At 39.7% G+C, this 11118-nt stretch overlaps 1 protein-coding gene across 3 annotated transcripts; it reads right to left on the reverse strand.

The window, feature by feature from the left end:
• Nucleotides 1-1238: 1238 nt before the first annotated feature.
• Nucleotides 1239-11003, reverse strand: NHLRC3 (NHL repeat containing 3). 3 transcript variants are annotated; one of them, XM_030042865.2, is made up of 7 exons: nt 10874-11003; nt 9518-9670; nt 7935-8082; nt 7361-7429; nt 5941-6032; nt 4456-4568; nt 1239-3950 (listed from the first exon to the last, which is right to left on the reverse strand). In XM_030042865.2, the coding sequence occupies exons 1-7, from the start codon at nt 10919-10921 to the stop codon at nt 3722-3724; spliced, it is 852 nt and encodes a 283-aa protein (XP_029898725.1). In that variant the 5' UTR covers nt 10922-11003; the 3' UTR covers nt 1239-3721. The 3 variants fall into 3 exon arrangements, with proteins under 3 accessions (XP_029898725.1, XP_029898723.1, XP_029898724.1); XM_030042863.1 differs by having other exon boundaries at nt 7229-7429; XM_030042864.2 differs by lacking the exon at nt 10874-11003 and adding an exon at nt 10526-10648 and having other exon boundaries at nt 7229-7429.
• Nucleotides 11004-11118: the final 115 nt, after the last annotated feature.

Here is an 11118-nt window from a genome sequence, read left to right on the forward strand (position 1 = left end):
CATCAGCAGGGGTTTGGTGCCCTCTTATGTTTTATACAAGCAACTTCAGTGACTGCAAACACTACTTGGTGATAGATCACTTGTGAAGGCTTCTCAGGTTACAAATTGTTAAGAAAGTGTCAACTAATATAACTAAATACTTAATGCTTCAAAAAGGTTAATAACCACTTTAAGGTGGAACTTACTCACAGTAACGAGCAGACATACCTGCGCACCTTCCCCTTCAGCTTTTATTGAGACAGTTCAGCCTCACTAAACTGATCTTGCATGGCATGAGCCTGATTCAGGCTTCTTTTGTTTTGGCCAGACAGATATTGTTAATCAATTGCTGACTACAATAACACACACACACAAAAAGGCTAGTTAGCATCACAGAAAAAAATCAAGATGAACTGTATTAACAGATCTTAGAATCAGAAGAGAGAGGACTACATGACCTGGTCTTACCTCCTGGGAATGTCATCCACTTAACAATCTACGTACTTAACCAAAGAAAAGGATCAATTAAAAAAAACAACAACAAAAAAACCCCAACCAAAAGCCAACCAACCAACCAAAACCCCCCAAAACCCAACACAAAAAGGTCTGCAAAGTTGGAGACATAAAAACATGGAATATTCCTATTTCCTTTACTTGGATACTCCAGTGATTACTTCTCACATTTAAAAGTTGCCACTTATTAAATAAAATTAGATTTTTGGGGTGTTTCAGAAATCACCTTAGGTTTTCTTTCTTGTCTAGTTAGCACTGTAGTGTGTTATTTTTCTTCTTGTGCAAGTATTTCTAACCCATAGAGAAATCCCTTCTTGATCTTCTAAAAAACTGAACAGATTGCTTGGTAAATCTTTTCTGGAAACAAAACCGGATTCTATATTAAGAAGTGTTCTGTTAGTTTGTTTTTAATTTCCCTATTAGCGTCAAAAGGGTATACAGTTTAAATTTTTTTTTATACTTGACATTTACATAACTCATCATCCCATTTTACTAATTACTCAGAGGAAAACATCTGGGAAAGATTTACGTGCCTTTTTTGGTACATATATTAGAATGTAAAAGAGATGGGCCACAAAAATAGTAATGTATAAAGATAGCACGGAATTTTAGATTACATTTGAACGTTGGTATCAGATATTATTAAATACCTTATTAAAGTGCTGAGGACCCCATATTTAGCAAAGTAATCCATTGCAATGGAATGTATTGATATTAGTACAGAAATAAAGATCCCAAGCCTTCCATAATGGGAAATTCTCAATTTATTTTATCAAATTATCCTAGTATACAGTTTTTCAGAAATCAGTTTTGAGACGATACATAAGAAAACCCTCAGAAAATTAGCAAGTTAGTGTACAATCAATCATTTTCTCAGTCTGGTCATAGATGCAGAGGTAACAAGGAGTCTAACCATCTCATACTAGTTAATAATGGGCACCCCTTCTTATCACAGATACCCAAATTCCTAGAGGCAAGGCACATTTTGGTACCATGGCCTATTTCAGTAAATCCAGACAAGACTGGATGAATGCTCCCCATTTCTAGGGGCTGCAAAAGCCCATGTAAAAAGAGAGTTGAAAGCAGATCCATGCAGCAAACAGAAACTTGTGTAAAAGTAACTTATTCATCCACATTCAAAAGCGCACTGCTCCTTTACTGATCATGTTCCCAGAGAGCTTCGAGTTCTGTTTCAAATGGATGTGACAAAGGAAAAATAAATAAGGAGAGGATGTGGTAAGGAAAGATGGATGTGCCCGGACCCCTTACACCAAGATATACTCAAATATAGTTAATGATATTATAGTAATATTTTTAAAAAGAAATCCACCTTGTGTAGGTGAGAAATAGCTAAATTGCACACAGAGCCGAGATCCCTGAGCTAGTGAAGAACTAGTTAGAAAATCCATACAACACACCGCAAAGCAATGTGGACCTATCCATCTAGGTCTAGCAGAAGTACTGCTACTTTTTCAGCTAATAAATATTGCTTACTAGCTCCCATTCAAGACCATGTGAATCATGGACCATGTTTGCTAGTGTATAACCCTGAAGTTCTGGTTCTAATGGTTGCATGTGGGCAGCCAGGCAAGATCTGCTTTTGTTCTTGTGGATATAGCCAACAACAAAGCATTCACATTTAGTGCAGTAACCTCAAATAGTACTGAAATCAGGCCATCAGGCTCCACAGCTGAGTTAATTTCCACAGAAAATATGAATCTGACTTTTCCAGACAGATTTTCCATCTGCTGACCCACAAATTTGTGATCATAGGTTGAAACCTGCCAAATTAAGAAGCATTTGCTTTTGATAACATTCACTGAAGCAGGTATTTCCCATCAGAATAATTCTACTTCCCATATTCCCTTTCTAAGGACGTAGAAAAAAAAAATTGTCTCTTTTAGCTGGTAATTAGCATTAAAATAGTCCACACAGTAAAATATGTGTGTGAAAACAGCAAAAATCCTCCCAAGTGTTTTGAAGAGCTAGTAAATAAATATGGAATGTGAGTCCACAGCTTTACAGAGGTAATCAGTTATTCACTGTCTCATTTCTGCCATGCCATTTTCCCCATCCCATTTTCCTATACCCAGTTCCCTCTATCCTATAAAGTGAACTAACTTAAAATCTTGTAGCAACATGTAAGAAAACAGAACCACTCTGGACTGGGAATGGAAAAAGACAGCATTTTTTAGGACAGAGCATGGAGACATCTCCTAAGCTATAGCATAAGAAACTTAACTCTAGACATTAATGCAGTTGATGAAGTCCAAATTCTGGATATAAAACAGTTAAAAATCCCCAAATCAAAACAGATGCACTTCTGTTAACTGACAGAGCTTCAACAAAATTGGGAGAAAATAATGCATCTCCCAGTCCCTAATGCTGATTAAGACTTTCCTAGCAAATCACAATTTGTTTATCTTGAGTAACTTAAAATGAGTTGAACTTGAATATGTACTACTATGAAATCTTGTGGAACAGAAAAACTCATGCTGATATAAATCAAATCAGATTAAGAATTGATTTAGTTAAGAATCAGTACTTGGCTGCTGTGCACATACTTTTAATTTCATTTGAAGTGTCTGATTATTGATTTAACTTAAGCTTATTACAGACTTTACCACTTTAGCTAGAGCTGAAAACTTAGATTTCAACGCTTATGTCATTAACCACCTAAGGCAGGTGCCAGTATCAGCACTGACACCAGTACCCCACAGCATCTTATTCAACATCATAACACATCCCTATATTCAGTGTTGGGCAGTATCAGCACAATGATTCAAAAAAAAAAAACAAGAGAAGAAACATTAAAATGAGGTGCTCGCCTCCTAGGAAATCATTTATACACTTCTTTCAGACAGTTCTGACCTTCATTTAACAACACACACAAGCTTAAGTAGAGGATGCCAAGATGACCCTATACACTTAAGAACAGCAGCTGTGTTTGTAAAGTTTTATGTAATAAAATTAATATGCTTATCAAAGTCATTTTACAGTTGCCAGCAACAAAAGCAAAAGGCATCACAGCATTACTAAAATGAGTGACAGCTCAAGACCAAGTACTTCTCCAGGACTGCAGAACAGCTAGGACAGATTCTTAGCTCTAGTGTTCTGGGAGCACGTTCTGTGCTTGTTGAAGGAAACACAAGCTACAGAGAACTCAAGGAAATGTGGTCATAGGTCTTATATGTCACAGCGCTTGTGCCACGGCAGTTGTGGGAAACCATCAGCTTAAGGGTATGTATTTTTGTACTTGCTGGGCTCCAATCTCTGCAACATAGACTGCTCCACTCTTCATGTCTACATCCACAAGGTGTGGTTTGGTTTCATCTGCCAGCTGGACTGCGTTGACCATAACACAGTCCCCAATAGAGCCAACCGGTGGTGCTGCCAAGACTGCTAACCGGTTGATATTCAGCTGAGCTACGATCAAGTATTTGTAATTGCCAGTAAATCTGCGAAAGACAGAAATGTATTTTTGAACTATGAATTCCATATGACATTTTAACACAACCATGCACTTTTAAACAAACAAAATCTCCTTAATAGTAAAGTTTTTGAAGGCTACAACAGACTAAATGCAGTGAAACATTGAGAATTAACTTGTAAGCCTTCCTCTACATGTTGCTGCTCCTTGAGACAGATTATGCTACAGAAAGCTCATTCAAGACAATCTCTCTTCCTGTATAAGCTGCACCAGTAAGGTCAACAACACATAACAAACTTAAAATGAAGTTCCTAATCCTGCACTCAAATCCATGGGTCTTGTTATAAAGCCAGGATTTCCCTGTCAAGATAAAACTGTGCAGATCTTTGCATATGATTAGAGCCCAGCACCCTATCAGTTAAATTGGTTAACTCCTTGTCATCAGGCATTAAATACCAACATTTTAATTCACCAGTAAGAGTACACATTTATTTATGTAATTACATGCTCCTAGAAGAACTGTTCAACAATACCGGACAGAATAGGGTCCATCTTCTGAAAAACAGCTGCTCCAAGACCCAAGCCATTCCCCTGTGACTTTATCAAAAACTTGGATTCTTTTGTTGTCTCTATCTGCAACCCATACCTGTTAAGAACAAAAATCATGGCTGTTTACAAACAGAACAAATCAAATGCATTAGTTTCTTACACAAGCAAAGTATCCTGTAGTAAAAAAGAAGTACATCCTGGAAAAATGTACCTCCCCATTCAAAACTATGTAAGTAGATACAACTTCCAGATACAAAACAAAACTGCCACATAGTTAACATACACAAATTATTTTATACCATTTTAACAGAGAAATCAGTGCCTTCTCTTCATTTTTGTGGCTATGATATGGATATATTTAGTAGGATTTTTTCCCCTCTCAGTGACGACATATTCCCACCTATTTAATTCTAACAATTTGTGTTTCAAGGGTAGTCTTATTTCATGATCCAGGCCTATGATGACTGCATCTGCAATCTCTTGTACTACAATCACTGAAGTTTTAGCAGTTGACAATCTGTCAATCTGGTAAGTATATTTCATTAGTTTGCTGGGATATCACCCAAAAGGGAGCCATAAACAAGTTGACCCAAGATCTTTCATCACTATTTTTAAATGAAACACTACTACAGAATTCTCTTAGATTTCTTAGGAATTAACAATTATTTTTTACCCAGGCTGACGATCAACACTATGTTGGCAATAAAGTCGTAGCCCATTGCAACTGCTGTCTTTGAATGTATATACTCATGGCTACCCTTCAACACAAAGCAACCATGTTCCTCCCCTTCTCCCTCCCACCCTGCCAGTTTTGGCAGGGAAGTGATTTTTATATACACTTCTTACTCTTGTTCAGACAGCATCAGCAGAATTAGCTCAAACCAGTGATTTAAGATGTTTTAGTCAAGCAATCTTATTTTCCCTGAAACAGATTAAGGAGCAATCACATAAGTCCTCTACAAGGGCAGCAGAGCAAAAGCCAGACTACAATTAACACCTGGCAGAAGTAGACTCTTGAATGTCTGGAGCTGCATGTAGAAAAGAATGTCCACAACCTAGCTAGAGCCTTACTATCATCTTAAGCTTATTCAGAATTTCCAAATATGAAATTAAAGTCCCCTGAAGAAATGTAAGTGCTTGGGTAGATATTTATTACAGAACATAATCCTCCTGTACTCTCACAATGGCAACCTGTTAGAAACTGCAGGAGAAACACTCTGTTGTTGCATGGACTTTGACAATGTAACTGGTCAGAACCCTTTTGTTAACCTTGGAGCCAGCTACTTCAGTAGGATCTGCAGTATGAAACTTCAGCTCATGACCATTATCACACTGAAAACTGTAACCCCCATAAAATGACCCAGATCACAACAGTTCAATTAAAAAAGAAATACAATTTGTTTGGTTCAAATACATGTAAACAAGTCTGTTGGAAGATGAAAAAAAAAAATTCTCCCTCTATTCTTTACCCGTCCAAAAGGATCCACTGTTACACTGTGAGGAATCTTGAACTGACCAATGCCGGTCCCATTTGTTCCAGTCAGCCATATCTCTTTGTAATCTAAACAGTGAGCACCATGAAAAAAAAAAGTAAGTAAAAAAAAAAAAAAAAAAGTAAGTAAAAAAAAAAAAAATCACAGTAAGAAAACAACAAATAAACCAGCTTTAAGTCATTCCCTTGCAAAGTTACTTTGAGTAATTTTTAAAAGGTGAAATTTCTAAACTCAAACTTTTTAAACACAGTACTTCTGGTACATAAACCCAAGAAATACTGGAACTACTGCAGTGACTGTTGGATTGTTATTAGTGGTTTCAGGATTACGGTTACAGAAATGTAGCCACTGGTACACAAGAGCCATAGTCCAAGGCTCTGTTAAGCACTGTATTATAAAATAAAAACATTAAAAAATAGAAATAGTTGGCTGATGATATTCATTTGTTTACTAAACTGATTTTTTGTTTGTTACCTGGCAGTTCTGAGTTTTAAAAATTTACCATTTTGCAAACTAGATATTGGGAAACCAACTGTTTTATGATAGTACAAAGGAGAAACGGTAGCTCCTCCACTTTTTCCCAACTGTAGGCATGCACAGGCTCCTCACTCATTGCCCTAACCAACACTGATCATTTAACTGGGGAATATGAGCAAGCTAATTGAAATCACGGAATAATTTAAGTATAAAAGATCTCCAGACAGCGTCGGGTCCAACCTGCCTCTCAAAGCAGAACTAGCCTTGATAACAAATCCAACTCTGAGGTTAGATCAGGTTACTCGTAACACTCCACTCCAAGAGTAGAGACTGCACACCATCTCTGGGCAAACTATTCACTGTCTGATCACCCTCACTCTGAATCGTTTCCTCCAAAAATCGAACTGGAATTCACCCCTCCTGCATATTTTACTCAGTGTTCCTCATTCTTCACTGTGCATCTCCAAGAAATGTGTGGGTCTGTCTTTCTCTATACCCTCCCATTACTGACTTGAAGACAGCAATAAGAATCCCCTTTAACCTTCTCTTTCGAAGACTGAACAAACTCATTCTCTCAGCCTCTTTTCATAAACAGAACTGTTTCATAAACAATTAGGAGACTTCTCCTGAAGTGACAAGCAACAAAACAGGATCTCGTTCAACAAAGTCTTCAAACTAATGTTAAATGACAGCTCTACCTAGTCCTCACTTAAAAATATTCTCAAGCTGTGTTATCTAGAATTCAATTTTCAATGGTCAGCTACTGCAGAAGTTCATTTTTCCATACCGTTGGATAGTTTGAGCAATCTGTTATTCATTCCTCCGTCCCCATCCACAACATAGATATCTCCACTCTCCTCAACAAAGATCTCTGCTGGTTGATCAAATTGTAGGGGAATCAAACTTGAACCAGCATTACCTGGTGTGCCCAAGATCTGCATAAGTTTACCCGAAGGGCTATACTGTTTCACGGTGTGCCCATATTTCCCTGAATTAAGAAAAAAAAGTGCAAAAGCATCTTAACAAAACAAAACGTAAGTAATACAACTGATTACCAACATTAAAAAAGAAAATCTCCTGAGACTCACAACTGATATTAGTAAATCAAACAGACAAAATTCTATAGTGAGAATATGACTGTGTGTTGTGTGTTAGTAAATCCATGGGCTACAATAATATTCATCCATTGTGTCAGGGTCACCACACCTAGGACAGACAGTAAGTCTAGGCAGAAGATTTTTTTTTTTCCCCTGATACTTCTCCTGGGGGCAGGGGAAGTGCTTACTAAGTTCAGAAGCTATAAGCAGACATACAACACAACTTGTGAACCTTCAAAGTATTTTGTGCAGCACATGAAAAGTTTTTTCACAGCAAGAGAAGCACAAATTGTGTCAGAATTGTTTGAGAGACTTAAATGAGTTGTGTAGAGTAATATCTGCAGTATTAGCATTTTCTTCCCCACCTAATACTTCTCCTATCACCACCATGCATACCTGTTCCAACATCTGTGATCCATACTGAACTATCTGTTGCGGTGTTCAATACAAAGATACCATGAGGCATTTCAACTGTATTATTCCAGGAGTAAAGAAAATAGCCTTCCTCTGAAAATACAAGTACCTTTGGCACATTGTCTCCTCTCTGAAAAGGCAAAAAAAGGTCTATTAAGAAAGCATCTTGTCCTCATTTTGGCTTGGATAGAGTTAATTTTCTTCTTAGTAGCTGGTACAGTGCGTTTCAGATTTAGCGTGAGAATAATGTTGATAACACACGGACGTTTTAGTTGTTGCCAAGTAGCGCTTACCCTAAGTTAAGGATTTTTCAGTTTCCCATGCTTTGCCAGCAAGCAGGTGTAGAAGAAGCTGGGAGGGAGCATGGCCAGGACAGCTGACCCGAACTAGCCAAAGGGATATTCCATACCACAGAACATCATGCTCAGTATATAAACTGGGGGAAGCTGGCCAGGAGGGGTGGATTGCTGCTCAGGCATCGGTCAGCTGGTGGTGTGCAACTGCACTGTGCATTACTTATGTTTTCTTGGGTTTTATTTTTTTTTTATTTTATTATACTCCTTTTCATTACTATTATATTTTGATAGTATTAAATTTTATTTTACTTTAGTTATTAAATCATTCTTATCTCAACCCACAAGTTCTACTTTTTTTCTGATTCTCCTCCCCATCCCACTGGGAGGGGGGCAGTAAGAGAGCAGCTGCGTGGTGCCTAGTTGCTAGCTGGGGTTAAACCACGACACATATTAAGCAAGTAATCCTATTTGTGAAAATTCCTCTTTGAAAGGTTTTTGCAACAATTCATGAATCCCAATAATCTCCTGAGATTGTCTGGTAGATCTCATTTTTTCCAGCTAGAAAAGAGAGAGAAGGGTTTAATTTTAGCATGTGAAACCTTCCACTCATTCTAGTATTTCAACTTAAATCCCATAGAGTCCAATTTTCAGAGCAGCCAAGCTCCTGCAGCTATCTTGGTCTTAATTTTGAATTGTGTTTTTATGTTCTTGCTGAAAAATACGCCAAGCGTAACAGAGGCATGAAAAACTGTAACCGTACTTATTAGCTGCATGACACTCAAGTACTCATACTGTGCTTTATAATTAAATCCCACCTCTTTCCGTGGAGAGAATGTCTTACCTGTGACCTAGAGATACCAACGCATGGAACTGGGTAAAGCAAATAATTGAACTCCAGTTACTGTAACTGGCTGAAAGAACTGCGTGGTTTTGATTTCATGGGACAAAGGCTGAAAGAGTGGAAGATTCAGTTGTCCCAGAATCACATTTTACCTTACAATTAACTGAGAAGAAGCTACTGTAACTCAGTTAAGTTGGACCATGCATTCATACCACAGAAATTTAATGCTTTTAAAAGCACAAACAAGTGTGGTGCCACAACGGCTTTAAAAAATGGATACAGCAGAGATATCTATACTTATATTTTCACTAATTGTGATACAATAATTATTCATACAGACACACACACACATCCCAATCTAAACCAGACACTTTAAAGGGAAAAATACACTAGAACAACAAGGAGAGAAATATACTATTCTCACTCACTTGTCCCACATAGACCAAACCATGAAGAGAGTCAACAGCAACACAAAATGTTTGGCCAGTGAAGTATTCTGGAATTTTAGGCCAGCCTATGTCCAGCTTGTACATCTGCTGCTGTCCCTTCCAAGGAGAGAAGTAATCAAATGCTATTAAAACCTGAAAATACCAAATAAATATCCATTAGTGAAATTCCATGATGGTGGGATCAGAAGGATCAGCAGGAGAAAGCAACTGTGTACCGAAGCATCATAAACTGATTTATTCAATTTAAATTAAGAAGATAGATAAACAGAAATAGGCTTGTAGGTAGGGTTTTGGACTACGAATGAGAAAATTTCGACAAACTGGAAATTAGCTGATGAAGGCCTTTGGCTAGAGGGCAAAAGACACACCCTGAAATTTTTTACATTTAAGTTGCTACTACAATCTGTAAATCGCCCTCCAAAATGAAGAAAACAGGAGGGAAGGTTCCAAATGCAACAGAATCAATAACCACTTCAAGATATGAAAATAAGAGAAGTCAGAATAAAGGGAAAATACAAGTCAAGAAAGAAAACTGCATCTTGGAAATGGGGAAGTGTAAGATACCAGGAACTGCAAAACTCAGGTCAATGTATAAATTTTAATGGATAATGGAAAGAAAAAAAAATCTTCCACCTTTTTGTTCTATTTTTTCAGCAGAAAAATGGAAGCTAAGCACAGCTGCGCTGCTGCAAGCAAAGCACTGAAACGGAAAGATCAGGCTAGAACTAACAAGTAACAAGTGGTGACCCTGAAGCATGAGGGCCATCTAACGTTTCTGTAATTGCCCTGCCAGAAGCAGGGGTAAATTGATGGCACAGAACTACGAACAACTTAAGAAGGACTAGACTACCATGAAGGAAAACCGAGAGCAATTAAGTAGGGAAAAAATCCCACAGTAAGATGTGCAAAGTTATTCACCCAGAGATTATTAAGTAGCAGAGCGTATTGCTTGCAACCCCCTGAAAAAGAATCACCCAGCACACGCACTTATTTCAGAAGGGCTGTAACGCCGTAGGATCAAGCCTCCGCCGAGAACGACCAAGGCCAGGAGAGGCGCGGAACGCACCACAACGAAACGGGCCCCGGGACCCCGAGCGCACCCCCACGCCCCGGCCGGTCCCCGCGCAAACCGGCGACGGGCGGGCGCTGCGGCTGCAGCACGGCCCCGTCCCCGTCGCCCCCGAGCGCGCTCCTCCCGGCGCTCCGCCAGCCCCGGCCCCCGCTCTCCGCCTTCGGGCGAGAAGCCGTAACGGGAGCACTTGCGCAAAGCGCCCGCACTTCAGCCCCTCCCTCCCTCAGACCGCGAAAGACAGGCGCGCCCCGGCCGCTGCCCACCTGCGAGCCCCAGAGCAGGGCCAGCAGGGCCAGCAGGGCGCCGGCCATGGCCAGCCAGGGCCCAGCGGCCGCTTCCGCCTCACGGAGGCCGGGACGGGGAGGGGCCGTCGCGGGCGGGCCTCGTTGCCACGGTAGCCACGTGACCACCCGCACCACCCCTCCCGCTTCTCCCAGCGCCGGGCTGCCTGAGGCCGTGCCGGCTCCGAGCCGAGCGGCGGCAGCGCAGAGACAGGCCAGAGAGAGCG

Source organism: Aquila chrysaetos, chromosome 19, assembly GCF_900496995.4.
Source record: "Aquila chrysaetos chrysaetos chromosome 19, bAquChr1.4, whole genome shotgun sequence".
Taxonomy (NCBI): domain Eukaryota; kingdom Metazoa; phylum Chordata; class Aves; order Accipitriformes; family Accipitridae; genus Aquila; species Aquila chrysaetos.